Below are 15,518 nucleotides of genomic sequence, written 5' to 3' on the forward strand. Positions count from 1 at the left end.
AACCCCTCTGAGCCTCGATTGAAATATACAAACACGAGAGAGTGCTAAGACAGCGCCGGCTGTAAAAGAGGAAGGAAGAGGAGCGCAAAAGAGAAGGAGAAGAGAAAGGCGTACATACATTGCCTCCTTTGGGCGAGTGCTTCAGATTGTCCTTGGAGCGGCACTTTGACTGAACATGACTGAAGTCCAGCGTCTCGTGTAAAATTGTAACCTAAAACAAAATACAATTCAGAAAAAGAAAACACTATATGTGCCTCGTTTCGAGTGATGGAGTGATACGTGATCTGTACATGCATTTACATTACACGTGCTAGTGAACTGAGAGTTTATTAGCAATAAAATAAATAAACATACACATCTTTGTCCCTGTTCATTTATTTTATTGCAAGTATTCCTGCTTCATGTGCCATTCCGTGTTATTTTGTCAAATAAAAATAAAAAATATTGAAAGAATAAAAAGGTGAATACAGGGCGAAGGAGTATAGGAAGACATTCAGGGGGGGAAAAACCCTTCAGACATCACAAGACACTCGACAGCAAGCCTCCGTCTCCAGTCGACACTGAGCTGACCTGGATTCTCTTGACAGCCCTCTGACACACATGCATGTGCACACACACACCCACACCCACACCCACACACACACACAGACACACACACACACACACACACACACACACACACACACACACACACACACACACACACACACACACACACACACACACACACACACACACACACACCGTTCTTAAGATCTATTTGGGTTTGTTTCCTGCACTGCCTGGTCGACAAGGTCAAACAATGACGACGCATCTTCCCTAGAATCAATCTATTACAGATAAATTTATATACTTTGTCACTATTTCGATGACGGATTCTAAATATTCTTTTGACCAAACTTCACTAGTCAAGGCTTGAAAATTAGGTTCCCTTGCTTTTTTTTATAAAAGCAATACGAGCATGTTAACTTGGTCATTTTATAGAAGAATTTCCTCCATAATTAAATTAGCAGACACAAATCCACCAATGTCTTGACAAAATCAGGCCAAAAAAATGACATTTTTACCTATTTAAAAGAAGATCAAACATAAACTCTCTCTGGATACCAGCACGTCACGCTACGTGAAGCCTGCAGTGCTGCTCAGAGACCAAGGTCACCACTTCTATTTACATACTTGTATTATCCTGCAAGTCTGTTTAGCTCAATAGAGTCAGAAATCAAATTCATTCCAGGTTCTGGCAAAAGACTGTTGACGGTGAAAAAAGTGACGCCAGGTGACGTACTTTCATTCCGTGTCCTTGATGCAACTTCTCAATAAGTAATTCCTTCTGCTCGCAATTATTAATACCGAGAGCCGGAGGGAGAATCCTCCACCGCCGCATCCCCAGAGCAAATGATTCTGCAGCTCGACTGCTCCTCGGAGGCAGCGAGAGGAAGTGCCCTCAACAGAACAACGGGTTTGAATCCGCTCAGCTGAGGCTGCTTTTCGGCATTCTCATTCAGGAGACATTTGAGAGACGTAAGTGGGAGGTAGAATAAGGCAACGTCAGCTGAGGAGGCCTGAGGCAGCTTGTGACGGAGAGGATGGCGGACAGGAAGAGGACAGTCAGAGGGAGCGAGCGATGGTGAAGACGTGGAGAGAGATTTCGGAGGGAGACGGTGAAGAAGACGTGTGATACAAATGCCCCTGTGCTCCGATAACAGATAGCAGTGGGATCATAAATCAAAACAACCTAATCCACTTTTAAAATAAAAAAAAGTTTGATTAGATAACCCATTTTGCTTGTTATTATACTTAATCTTTTTATTTTACAAATGTCTTGGACTTTTTTTTCAAAATAATATATATAAATATGCCAAACTCTATCTATTATATGCTGCATGCGATACAAATAAAATCTTGCTCCATTTGCAGTAAATAGTATTTCTCAGATTTAGAGGTGTGCAATATACCTGACCTCTACTGCCGCCACGTGGCAGAAAGAAGATGCAAGTTTTGAATTACATCATTATTCAGAACTTTGATGTCAAGTAAATAAATATGTTCACGTGTCTCCGTCAATGAATGCGTCCAAATTAATCCTGCAGAGTGCAGTTGGGACTTGCGGGACCTCGACACGGCCGGTTTTACCTGTCCGCCTTTCGGCTGGTGCTTGAGGTTGGAGGTGGACCCGATCTTGGACTTTACATTCTTCAGGTCAGGCAGGGGCTGATTGAGAACCTTCAGCTGCCGCTGGACAGATGACGGCGACTTGGGCGGGGTCCGGATCACCGCCACCTTCTTCTCCTGGAGGACGCTGAAGGACTTTGGCGTGTGGCTTCCGGGCGTGCGAGAGCCGGGGGTGCGGCAGGAGTAGGTGGGCGGGGTGCCGGGCGTGACGGCGGAGGACCCGGGGGTGGAGGCCCCGCTGCGGACCGAGCGTGAACGCGCAGACTCTGTACCTTGAGAAAAACCAAGACACGCGTCTGGATTACAGCGACGAAGGAGAGAGGGAGGCAGGAGGAGAGAACATCCAAAGAAGGAAAACTCCATCGTGTGGCGGAAACACTTTGAAAGGGAGGGAGAAGGGAGGAAGAAAGACAGATGGGGAAGGGGGGAAGGACCGCGTAGCGTGGTTCAGAGGTTGTTATCGTATGCGGTTGTCATGGAAGTGTCAGCGCTGCTCAGCCGTTGCTGCCACATTTGCTCACTTTTCGCAAAACAAACAAGCCGGGTCAAACAAGAGTGTTTGACAAGGACGTCGTGGAGGGACGATAAGACAGAGTTTATTCAAACACAGCAAGTAGCAGCCTGTCGTTATGGATCTCAGCTGTTCAGATTGAACACATTGGAAAACTATTGAATCAAGGCTGATTTTGGAACAAGACTGGGGAAACTAGCCGGCAAGTTCTCCCTATTTATCAGTGGAAAATTGTCTATGTACTGGAAATAGATGTTTAGGCACATACTGGATTTGCATATTGCAAACCTGTTATACATTAAATGCAGAAAGCACTGGAAGAAGACTTGAAGAATAAATAATCTCAAGACCTCATAGACACGTGAAATGCCTTTAAGAGTAATGCGTGACCGAGATGAATGAATGAATGAATGCCAAGTCAAGGGATGCTACTCGCTCCTACACATAATTTAGAGTCTGAAATAAAAACCCGCCACAACACTTTGCACTAATACCCAGGTGTCACGTGTCCATGAGCAGGGTGGAATGGGTCTAACAGGAGCTACTCGGTGGTCTACCTGTAATGACAGCGGCTCTTCCAGTCCGGTTGTCCGCTCTGGACTGGATCGCTTTTGAGAGCGGCAAAAAAAGACAAGCAACAAATGGCAGACAGGAGAGGGGAAGGACGTGTAACGTGCTTGAAGTTAGAGAGGGATCGAGAACAATCGCAGTATAAGTGTAGAAAGATCAAAGAGGCAATCTGCTGCGTGAGAGGAGTTCATTTGGGGGAAGTAAAACCAGCCGGAGGGTTCTTTTTTTGTACTTGTGTGCGTTCTTACAGGTTGGCCTGGAGGGGGTGCTGTCGTCTTGTTCAGCAGCAGGGATGTGGCGCGTCAGAGACTTGGCCGGCCTGGGCAGAGACGACCTCTTCTCTGGGCTGCGGTACGCTCTCTCCTGAACAGACACACACACTCGCCGAGTCAACGCCCCCGAGGCTCACTCACCGGCAAAAAGCTCCCCGTCGATCCCAGGCTTCTTTTCATGTTACCTTCTCTGCCCATTCGCGTGGCAGAGGGGGCGAGCGGGAGCACGCCGAGGACGAGCGGGCCTCATTGAGCTCGGCCTGCACCAGGGGGCTCCGCTTAAGGCTACAGGCAGAGTCGGGCCGGGGGGGCGGGGAGTCGGCTCCCCGGCGCTGAGCTGCCAACTTTAACAGAACGGCCCTGGTGGGGCTCTGGAGCCAAAGCCGCGTCAAGAGGCGGGAAGGCATGCAGGGCACGTGAGGAAGAGGTGGCAAGCACATGGAGAGACGAAGAAGTGAGATGGCATGGAGTGGATCAAACTGAGATCGGAAACACTGACAGCTTACAGGACAAAACCATCTGCACAATCTGTAGTTTTCTTTTAATCTGAATGGTTAACATACACAACGGATGAAAGAGATGGAGATGTTTACACAAAAGATGTGAAGCATGAAAACTTTTAGATGTCTTTTAGATGTAAAAAATGTTTTAGCAAGAGTGGTTAGAGGTAAAAGAGGTAAGACGGAGTGCAAGATATTTCCGAGGGGCTCCTGTGCTGCACATTATATTGTTAAAGGTTAAAACCTGCTCATGACTAAAGGCCTTCCGTCTCACTTGAATTCTTTACTCACAGGTTGTCTCTGTCGGGACTTGCACAAGGACAGAGGCTGGCATGCAAGAGAAAATGAACATGCACACAGAGAGACATAACATGCAGACATTTTGAGAGAGACACCCAGTCGGTCATGCAAACAGCAAGCCCCATTGCACGGAGCTATGTTGTCAAATATAGTGAGAGACAGAAACAACCACTATTTGAGACGATATTGAACAGTGTGAGAGATAATGAACACTGGGAACAACTTAAATCCCACTAAATGTTAGCAATGGGACCGGGAATTTCCTCCTGTATGCTTTAAGATGATATATTCACTGATGCATTCATTCTAACGTAGAAAATGACACCAATAACCAATAATAATTCATATGCTTGCAATAAAAATAGTGTGTGATGATGGCGTTGATAGTACTTACAGTGGTCCTCTCCCTGGATTGGTGGGCCACACTGAGGGGCTGATGGCTTTCCATACCTGGAAGAGAAAAAGCTTCATCTGTAATGATCAATGTAATCCAATAAGGGACACACATTTCGGAATGTGACTTTTTTTCGAATACACAACACACATACACACCCATAAAGGAACTCGCTGAGTACAGTAAAAGATGTAAAGTTTGGACACCATTCGAGTCACTCTTCATTCAAAGAACTTTTTCACAGCAGCCGAACAAACACACAACCGCCGACGTGCAGCCGTTTCCCAGCAAATGCGTACAAAGTTTCTTGTAAAAAGAATGAAACCAGAGTGTCTATGATCATTCATTAAATACCAGTTGCAGATTACTGAGGCATCCGTGAGGAGAAGTAAACATATCAGGCGAAACACGAGTAAATACTCCTTTTTCAGACAAAATGAAAAAAAAAAAAAAGACAAAGCAGTTGGGCTGATTAAAAAAGAAAGACCGCAGCACATGATGTTTGCCAGCTACATTGCACCTGTGTGATCCCTCAAAGAGCCATTGATAGAGAGAGAGCGAGAGTAAGTCAATGAAAAACCTGTTATCTATGTTTGTACCTCAAATTAAAGCTTTGACTCAATTGCATCTGGTAAAATAGAGAAATCCTCTTTGGTCGGGTCAAATGAAACTGTCATTCATTTTTACGGATATGTTTCTGATGAAGCCGGGTTACAAAACAATTGTGTGTGGTCTTCGTTAGAATTAGTTTCCACTCTCTCTGTCAACAGCGCCGATTCCCGGTGAAGACTGTTCACCTGTGACCTTGCGTCTAGCAGAGCCGTGAAGCAGAGCGGGCCTAGGATGTCTGGCCGCCGCTCTGGCTCCACTCTTTCGAGATGGAGAACGACTTTGGAGGGCTGACACTTTTATCTGGTCAACCCCCCTCACGGTTACTAGCAAAGAGGAGAGACAGGATTATACCAACATGCAAACCTTGATCAAACGTACTGCAAAGAAACTAAATGGTACAAAGATAGCAAATACCAAAGTACATGTGTTTTAAGCTGAACAACACTTCTTGAATAGAGAATGGGAACCTTTTTTCTTCTTCATCTCCTCTCTTGGTGGGTGGTGGCTGGGTACTTTGCGAGACACTTTACTCTCAGAGGTGCCCGGGTGGCCCCTGCCTCTGCCAGGGGCCCGTTTAGCGGGTTTGTCCACCAATGGTGTACTAGTAGGACTTTGGACCCGAGGAAGGGCTTCAATTAGCTCAGTCATGATACTTTTGTCATCATCTGCAGTGGAGAGGGATTAAAAGAGGACTAATTCTCCACAACTCTCACTAGCCTGGGGCTAGCTTAGCACAGAAGACACATCAAGATTTACTCGCAAACAAGCTTTGTGGTGTGAACTATTTTGTCTGTATAAAAAAATACATGAAAGTGTAAACATTTACTTTAAATGTGATTGATTTTGCAAGCTCGGGGTACCTTGTGAGTCCATCCAACCACTGTCTGTATCTAGGAGGGAAACGTCCATGGTGGATTCATCTTTAGCTGTCTGACTGGTCTCTTCCACATCCTGACCAGTCTCAATGTCTTTCTCCTCTTCACGCATCCTCTCCTCGCACTCATCCGCTGTTGTTTTACTTTCTGTCTCTTCGCCTACTCCATCGGCACCAACTTCCTGCAGTTGCTCCGCCGCTGTTGGGTCTGTCTTTACCGCCTCAACCTCTCCTACATCCATAAGAATATATTTGTCTCTGAATTGGTCCTCTGCTATCCAATCATATCTACCACCTTCGTCCGGTGACAAAGGTAGATTGTGATCAGAGCATGGAGACAAGTGTGAAATGTCCGTCGCAGGGTCCCCATCGTCACTGGTTTGCATACTGTGGCTCCAGTCTTCTGTACCGGACTTAGGATCGTCTTCCGCCATCTGATCGGCTACCGTCAGCTGCATCTTGATTACACTCTCAGGCATTTCAGGTTCAGGTACCTCTTGAGGCTCTTCAGCAATCTCAATATCATCATCCTCATCATCTGCTTCTTCCTCTACTTGTGCTTGAGGTATAATGATGACTGGGGAGGTTACAATTGGTTTTGATGGATCTTTTGCTACCTCCTGGAACTGGATACGGTCATCTCTCCCACCTTTTGGCTTTTCAGTGCTTAAATTCTGACCAGCGGAGGTATCTTGCCTTTCTATTCTTTCTAATTGTGTAGGTGTCACATGGTCACTTTGAATCTTGTTTTCATCCTTTTCTGTGCTCTCTCCAAGAGGCAGAGATGACACTGAAGGTGTGTTTGCCATTTCTGGTTCACAGCCTCTTTCTTTTGATTCCTCCTGCTCAGATTTATGCATTTCTTTGCCACTGTGCTTATTATCAAACCTCTCTGACTCTGGATCGTTCTCAGCTTTGAATTCCGGTCGGACATCATTCGCAGTTTTCTCTCCAGTGACTTTGGTGTCTGAGGGTGTGTCATCTGGGGTTTTGGGGGTGATGGGAGTCGGGGGGACCATGATTCCAGTCTCCAGCGGAGTGAAAGTAAAGGAGCTGTCTGGTGGGATAGGAGAAGCCTCTCTGGATGGGTCCTTTTCAATGTCTACCTCTGGAATTGCTTGGATCTTTATGTCCCCGGGTCGGCCACTCTCCAAACGAAACTCAGTCAGTTTGCCTTTTGAGGAAGCCAATGGGATTCTTAGGCGATCTGGTTTTACACCACTTGTCACGGCCCTCTCAAAGATCAGGGTACTTATCACTGGTGAATCTTTCTTTTCTGACACATTTGTTTTAGAAATCTCAGGCACAATTTCCTTGCCATCTTGTGGTTGAGCTCCTTTTTGATTACATTCAACGTCCGTGGCCCCAAGTTCCTCCTCAACTTCCCTTTCCATTGACGGGAAACGCTGGTCCGCAGAGTCTCCAGGGCTGGGTACATCGGCAGGAGAAGGCATGGGGCCTGAGTACTCATTGAAGACACAGTAGCCCACTTCCTCCAGTTGGGTTTCCCCTCCTACCACTCTTGAGATTTGATCTACCAAGGCAAGCTTGGCCAGTGAACTCCCCACCAAAGCTGATGGCACGGACCTTCGCCTCATGTGGTCAAGCTCCCTCCTCTCTATTGATGGCCGGGGCAGGTCTCCAGCCAGGTCCAACATTTCAGAGAGACTACCTGAATGTTCAAGATATTTGTGCTTATCCAGGAGCTTGTCTGCCCTTGTGGGGGTCTCTGAGGGTGATTCAGCAGTAGTTGATGTAATGGAGACAGCCGGAGGAAGCTTGTGTTGGCTCTCCACAATTGGAGTAGAAGGGTAAACTTCAGATTCATCAAAGCTTCCACTGATTGGACACAAGGTCCTTGAATTATCTGCCTGGCTGATGTGTGCTATCGAAGACCCAACAGTAATATTTAGAGAGAGGCTTCTTTGTTCTAGTGAAATCTTCCCAGGAGATATTTTGGCTGAGCTCTCCTGCTGTTCCCCAAGCTTCTGCATGATGCTTTTAGTATCCTCACTTAACTTTTTCTCTGCTGCCTTGCTGAGTTCGTAATAGCTTTGGGTTTGTGATGACTCTTTTTCGTGGCTTTCTGGGGATGTTTCAAAGTAGGTTTTTGCTCCAAACTTATCTGATGTCTCTTTTAACTCTGTGACGAGCGCTGCAGTGGACTGGACTGCTTCTTGCCTTTGGTCCTCTTTTTGAACATCAGCCACTGGCATCTCACGCAACTCCATGTCACTGCCACCATCTTGGTCCTCTTTATTCATCCCCTTCTCCTTAAGATTTGATAACTCCTCTGTCGCAGGAGATTGTGCAGCGCATTCCACTACATCCTCTGTCTCTTGGTCACCCTGGTCCATTGAGGACGTGTCAGAGAGCTCTTTAACAGAGGCAGGAGGAGCTTCAATCGAGGTGAGCTGTGCACCTTCAGGTGTTGCTCTTTCAACAGACAACCGCGTCTCTTGTAGCGACACCACTGGACGGCCATCTTCTTTCGGAGCCGACTCACAAGATTCCTTACTGGTGCATTCTTCTGGCTGGGCTGTGAGTTTGAAGGACACTGTACAACTTTGTCCTACAAGCTAAAAGCTTTGCTTAAAGCACCGACAAAAGCTAGCCAACACAGTCAAGACGAGGCCTTCTGCACATTCATAGAGAAGCTCTCCATCAAGCAAAACACACGGCACAGTGTATTTTGCAGCAGGCCACAACAGCACAGAGGGGGTCACAGCACCTAAGATAGCTTGCAGAACTGGAATGAAGGAATGAGTTGCATGATGTTAGATGGCAAGAAATAAATTGACACAAATATTTTGAATTCCTTTTGCAAAACCCAACGATTGTCATAATTGTTTTGGCGATGTAATTGAGTATCAATAGTGTCATTGAAGTCTCCCTAAGTACAGGAACATTGTGGAGGTGGATTCCTCTCTGCTTGGAAGGACATTTATTAAGGCTATGTTCTTAATTCAATTCACCTTAGAGATAGTAATTGTGTTAATACATGGTCAATGAGGGTGTTATGCAATGACCAAAGTGTGTCCTTAGTAACAATAGGAAAACAGAATTGTTCTTTGTCTTGATATGAAATGAAAACAACACAAAAACTCAAAGGAATTGATATACAACAGACCTCAAATACAAGACAAGATTCATAAAGCTGCCATAGAGCTGGGTGTACTCAGAAACACTTTCTTGCAATATTCCAGTAAAACCCAAATAAAAACATACAGAAAACTAATATTAGCGACACTTGGCAGTAGACAGTGATATTTGCATTTGCGATGTAGCTGGCAATACAAAAGTGCAGAAATGATCAACTACAGTATAGTTGATCAAGTGTTCTGTAATGTCTTTCCAATGAAAAGCAGATGGTTACATACAATGGAAAAGCACATAATCCAAACATGTCACATGATTTGGCACACGGCAACTTCAGGTACTACAGCAGAAGCTTAAGGATTTAAGAGCAACAAAGCTGCAAGGAGGTTGGCGGCAAAGTCTGAGACGCATCACAAGTTATAAATCAAGAGGAAAATATTGTGTACCCATCAAAAGAGGTTCATGCAACAAAAGGCAACAGGGAAAAGCTATTCACTCCAACACGATTTCAAAGAGGAAGAATGTACAGTTGCTCACACATACAGGACACTCACACAAACTGAAGGCCCGCAAACAAAACCCAAGAGAAACCACACACACCTTTCTGTGACGGGCTGTGTTCACCTTCATGACTTCCTCCATTGAGGACCTCAGGGGTCTGGACCTGCTGGCTGCCCAAAGCCTGGGGCTCAGTTAAATAATCTGCCTGCTCTAAGGACAAGTCTCCAGACTGCTTACATGCCACTTCCTCCTGGTAACTGGGGGGCTCCTCTGGAGCCTCCTCCTCATCCTGCTGTTGACTGACAACTTCTACTTTATCTATGAGCAGGGGAGGGGGGGACACATAGATGAGACATGGAGGACAACAAGGGGGTTACATGGGTTACTTTCAGCTGGGGTTGAGATGTATGGAATGCAATTAACACAGCGTTTATCTTAGTCTTGATCTCCTCGTATTTAACATGAATTTAAAACAGTCCGAGCATTGTACTACAGTTACAGGAATATATCCCATTGAAATAATCTTGAAAAGTATAAGAAAAGTATTCTTCGGGTGCTTTCACGAGCTATATAGTCCGTTTGATGTCCAAAATCAGAGTGATATTGATACTTTTGTTTATTTTCTGTTTAGTTTAGTTTCACAGTGCACAACATTAGGAAATAGCGCTGCAGGGTTTATACAAGCCATAATCCCCTGCAATCTGGTTTCCTTCTGTTATTTGGCACCTCTCGCAAGCAGTCTTGAACCAGTTATTTTGTTTCCCACCAGAGTACAATCACAACGGACGGAAACTGTGGCTTACGAAAGCACCCTTACAATTAGCTATTTTATTAATGACTTGAATTAATCCTAAACACATAAAGCGGGACAGCGCGTTCATGATTGCATGCAAGAAGGACGTGATCAGACAGCCGACTCTTGCTGTCTGATCACGTCCTTCTTGTGAGCAGAGAGCTGAAAGTCAATCTGTCGATTTACTCCTTGAGAAAATCGACAGTGGATGAGCAACAGAGGAGATGTTTTGAGGTGAGAGCAGAGTGAGATGGAGGGCTCCGGCAGTCGGTCATGTGCTACAGCGTAAACGGAGGAAGGTCAGCTGGCATGCAAGGTGACAAGAGGACCCTGACGTTAAAGGGACCAGAAGTTGTTCTAATCACGGCAAAGGAAACAGGAAGTCCTGGGGATGTTCCCTCTGTTCTCTTAGATATTTATATGTAAGTAAAGGTTTTTCACCACTCTCCCAGTCATTCACAGACTCTACCTGGATGGTCTTTCTTTGTGTGAGTGGGTGTACCTTGTGCCACGGGCTCAATCTGCTCAGCGGATGGAGAGGGGGGAGGGGAGGGAGGCAAATTGGCTGAGTCATCCACTGTGAAGGGAGAGAGAGAGAGAGAGCGAGAGAGAGAGAGAGAGAGAGAAAGAGAGAGAGAGACAACACCGGGAAGACGAGACGTGGATGGGAGGTCGGAAATGGAAAACGAGTAACTCAGCTGACCTTATGTCTGTGGGGGGCCTCCCTTTGAGGTTAGAACAAGGCTTGTAGTATGTGTGTTTGTTTTATGAATATCACCCTCCTTTAGGATTTTTATCAGAAGCCAGTCGGGCTTTTTACTAAACGTCAAGTGCAGATGGATGCGTCTTGAGCCCAAACTGCCCCTTAGATGTTGCATATTGTCAAAAAAGAAAGAGAATAAATACTGTGACGGATTCCTCTCTTAATAATCCAATTCCACTATAAAATATCAAAAGACATTGACAAACTTAATATTTACTATGAAATGATGGGTTCAACATGTGCGTTGACAGAGCATGCTGGTACATCCCCTTTAATATAATTTCCCAATTTTGTTTTGTTCTTCTGCAAGAACTTCCTTCTTTCCCACTTGTCTCTCTTTTCCTCGAAGCTGATCACTTTGCACACAGCTTTCGGGTCTGAACAACAACAAAAGGAACCAGATGACCTTCTGTACACGTATCTCGGGGGGACCACAGCTTCCCCCTCTGGTATCTCTATTAGAGCGGCTCCGTGACACGTGTCTTTTTGTGGATCGACTGCTCTTGCCTGGCACAATGGAACCGATCCCATTTACCTGGACCCATCTGGCAGTATGTGTAGGCCAATCAATACCATTGACCGTCGCTGTAGTCACATGCTCACACACACACACACACACACACACACACACACACACACACACACACACACACACACACACACAGTGTCTGCGATCCTACCTGTCGCTCCAGGATGTGCGCCCGCCCCACCGTGGAATCCATTCTCCCTGTAGGCGGAGCTGTAGGCGGAGTAGCCATTCTCGCCGTTCTCCTGGCCGTTTGAGGCCCAGTGCTCGTCTGGCTGCCGACCGTCTGCCATGCCTGTCTGCTGGGACGCCGGGGAGGGGACAGGTCACCTGTTGGAGCAGAGAGAGAGAGAGAGAGTCAGAAGGCTTTCTCGTCCCAGCTGAGGATTGACGCGGCAGGGTGAGGACAACAGATCGGCCACCAGAGGGAGCGAGGTGCTACGCTGTTAGTACACCGGCTGGTCTTTGTCTCAGCATCCACGTGGTGATAGAGAATGAACGGGACCGAACAAATAGCTCTGCCTTCTCCTATTCATTTTCTAAATTGGACCTGAAGAGCCGATGAGACTGTGTTTGCGTGTGTTGACGAGTGGAGCCCGACGCCATCCCCTGCATGCGTTTAGATTTTATTCATGAGAGAAGTACACAATCACTGCTGCGCTTCATTCCAAAAAACAAAATTCGAACATCTTCAATAAATTGGGAGTAAATCCAGGATGTGTGATGCAACAAAGACACCAATGTCCAGGTGATTTGCTGCAGGAAGCTCATGAAATGGTCGGGTGGGGGAAAAGCTTGCGCGCACACCGTTTACATCCCCTCATCCTCGATATGGAGGCTGTTACCGTGGCAACCGGAACAGGCCTTAGAGGGGTCCGGCGGATGGGTTTGACGGTGGCTTCACTACAGCGCAACAAGCTCCTTCCCTCCCTCTATCAGAACGAAAGGGTTGGTCCTACTCAAGTACGCACACTAAAGTACCCACACTCTAATCAAGCATGTAGTCTGATAAGAGCTTTTTTTCCCCCTTTAGAAGAAACCCATAACGTTGCTTGATAAACAGGGGGGGGGGGTCCTTCCTTGGCAGCTTCTCTTAATTCATTACCATCAGCTGCAGCCAATTTTCATCATAACAAATCATCACTGAGGCACTTTTCTTCCTCCGCCTTCATCTGATGTCACTTTCTTTCTAACAAGGAGATTAGCTAGTTTTTGTCAGGCTTGAGCTTTATTCTTAAATTTCCAATTCCATCACTGTCTACATTCAGAGAGAATTGAGAGAAATTAAAGCTCTAATTAAGGTTTCTCACCCTACTGAGAAAAACAAACCAAGAATCAATCCTGTGGCAAACTTTGTGAAACAGCGTCTCTCGCTCTCATTCGTCTCCATCCCTCCTGCCTCCTCCTTCCTCCCTCGTCTCCTTCCCTTCAGCGCTGCACAGCGGCAGGCTCGCGGTGACGTGAGGATCACATCCGAAAATAGACAAAGGGAAGAGAGGAGAGGACAGGAGAGGAAAGGCCTACTGACACTTTAAAGATATTGGGCCAAACTGTCTGAGACAGAGAATCCCAGCCCGGGGCTCAGGCGAGTCTCGTCCCAGCTGTTGCTATGGAAGAAATCAGCCGGGCTGACGCTGGTTTAGAAACCGCCACATCACAGCGACGCGATGCGGTTGAGCGTGTCGTCTTGAACAGATGTGGTAACATTAGACACTGAGCCCTGGTCAAACTGTTTATTGGTCTCGTGATTTGTGGGTTCGCCCCGGCGCCGTGTGCTCTTCAGGCACACCTCGTCACCTTGCGTGCGGTTAAAGTGATCAGACATCGCCGGCTCCCGTTTCTCCCTTCCAGTCGTGTTGTGTCCGACAGAAAAGGATCAAGTATGTAATGCGTATCTATTCAAATGTAACACCACCAAAGAAGCAGACTACTCCTAAGGATGCATTTTGCTTTTGCTGGTGGCTGAAGAACATAAAAGTTCTGCTTTTATGAACAGGAAAACCTCATTAAAAAACGGATGTAGCAATCGGCTGCAGACAATAACTCTGGTGCCATTTAGAGTGTAACCACGGCGACCTAATCTTCAAAGGGTTAAACCAACAGCACTGGAGGACTGTCAATTCCCGTTAAGTCTCGGCACTGAGAAGGTGAGGCGTTGGTGCCCGAGGGTCTTCTGATGTCTCCCTCTTTCTTTTGTCTTTTAATGCCTCCACCTTCTATCCAGACCCCCTCCGATCCCCAGTGCCAAATCCGACCTCACACCCCCCCCCCCCCCCCACCTCCTCCGACCGCACCCCAATCTGGGTCACTCATCACGCCTCTGTGGAGCGCCGCTCACATCGGAATGTCACCATCCATTTAGGAGGGTCGGCGGAATCTCGGTACGCCAACCGGGCCTTAATCCTCCGTTTGAGCGCTCGCTCTCCGGTTTTAGGTTTGACTTTCGACATTGGTAGATTTTAGCTCTGAATATTAAACATGCAAACAACTGTGGAGGCCATTCATGTCTGAAGAAATGTTGTGTTTTGTCCTTCTGAATTCCTATTTGTTGCAGTAATCCTTATTTAATCCTTAATTCCCTCTTTCCGTCCTGTATCCTATCATTTATTGTTCAAGGATTTATTACATCTCACGGTAAATAGTAGTTTTAGAGACAACAAGGCCTTTGTTTGTTAACTGAAGTGGACTTATCAGAATCCATATCTAGATCTCAATGAAGACCGATGATATGATTAGAAATCAGGGTACAGTCAAAGTTGGCATGGAAAATTATATTTCCTTTCAAATATACGCTGCACTGTCAAAGGGCCATCAGAGCCACGTTTGCAGTGGATGATGGGTAACGGTAACCCTCCTGGCAGGCACGTGCACAGATAGACCTCTAGTGGTGCTCAAGCACCTGCCCTTTTGCCCTGGGTGAGAAAAGTGCCCCTTCTGCTGGAGCACAATTTTTAAGAATAATAACTACTCCCTCTCTGTCATCAATTCCCCCCAAATGTGTTTTGATATCTGACGGGGCATTTATTTGATTTCTTGTGACAAATTATTTTACAAATTAGACAAGTTCACTAGTCCACTAGTTTTGTTTAATTTAATTTAATTAAATTATTGAAATGAAAGGTCTTAAGTTGAGCTACATGACAGTCTGGTGAGGTATATTGTGGTATATTACTAGTTTAATGCTGCTTATGCTTCAACTCTGTCAGAAACAGTAAGTAATGATAAAGTGCTGCCTCGCCTGAGTACCTTATTGCTTAAGTACAATATGGCCTTGTTTTGTCCGTTTTTGCCTGTTATTCATATGTATATTCAATTAGATAAATTGAGTTAGTTTTAACAAAAATAAATATGTATTGAAAATAAGTTGAAAATGTCATACTGTGCTTTTTATTTACTTATTAATATTACTTTTAATTTCATAAATAATTTGGGCAATCGGTGCCCTTTTATTTTGGTTTGAGCACCTGCCGCCCAAAATGTCCGTGCACGTGCCTGACTGGAGGTTCCAGTGACCTGTAATCAACCCGGCGACTTCCTCCTGAGCAGCAGCAGACGGGGGGGGGGGGGATTAAGTTTTGTTGACTCAGCAAGACGCGTGGGGGGTCGACGCGTAATGAGCGCTGCCATCGAA

General features: G+C 46.0%; 1 protein-coding gene across 50 annotated transcripts in view; it reads right to left on the reverse strand.

The window, feature by feature from the left end:
• The window catches only part of LOC120827560 (uncharacterized), a 36,605-nt gene that overhangs the window by 2,421 nt on the left and 18,666 nt on the right, over positions 1-15,518 (reverse strand). For 3 of the 50 annotated variants that reach the window (XM_078100141.1, XM_078100134.1, XM_078100140.1), the window contains 12 exons: positions 12,042-12,217; positions 11,101-11,175; positions 6,192-8,744; positions 5,799-5,996; positions 5,517-5,654; positions 4,720-4,775; positions 4,317-4,352; positions 3,711-3,896; positions 3,502-3,616; positions 3,241-3,291; positions 2,134-2,444; positions 119-211 (listed from right to left, as the gene is read on the reverse strand). In XM_078100141.1, coding sequence (XP_077956267.1) covers positions 119-211; positions 2,134-2,444; positions 3,241-3,291; positions 3,502-3,616; positions 3,711-3,896; positions 4,317-4,352; positions 4,720-4,775; positions 5,517-5,654; positions 5,799-5,996; positions 6,192-8,744; positions 11,101-11,175; positions 12,042-12,180 — 3,951 coding nt within the window. In that variant the 5' untranslated portion in view covers positions 12,181-12,217. Of the gene's footprint in view, positions 1-118; positions 212-2,133; positions 2,445-3,240; positions 3,292-3,501; positions 3,617-3,710; positions 3,897-4,316; positions 4,353-4,719; positions 4,776-5,516; positions 5,655-5,798; positions 5,997-6,191; positions 8,745-9,904; positions 10,124-11,067; positions 11,176-12,041; positions 12,218-15,518 lie in introns of all 50 variants that reach the window. The other 47 variants (XM_078100165.1, XM_078100163.1, XM_078100164.1 and 44 more) reach the window with 33 other exon arrangements.

This window comes from Gasterosteus aculeatus, chromosome 1 (genome assembly GCF_964276395.1).
Source record: "Gasterosteus aculeatus chromosome 1, fGasAcu3.hap1.1, whole genome shotgun sequence".
Classification (NCBI taxonomy): domain Eukaryota; kingdom Metazoa; phylum Chordata; class Actinopteri; order Perciformes; family Gasterosteidae; genus Gasterosteus; species Gasterosteus aculeatus.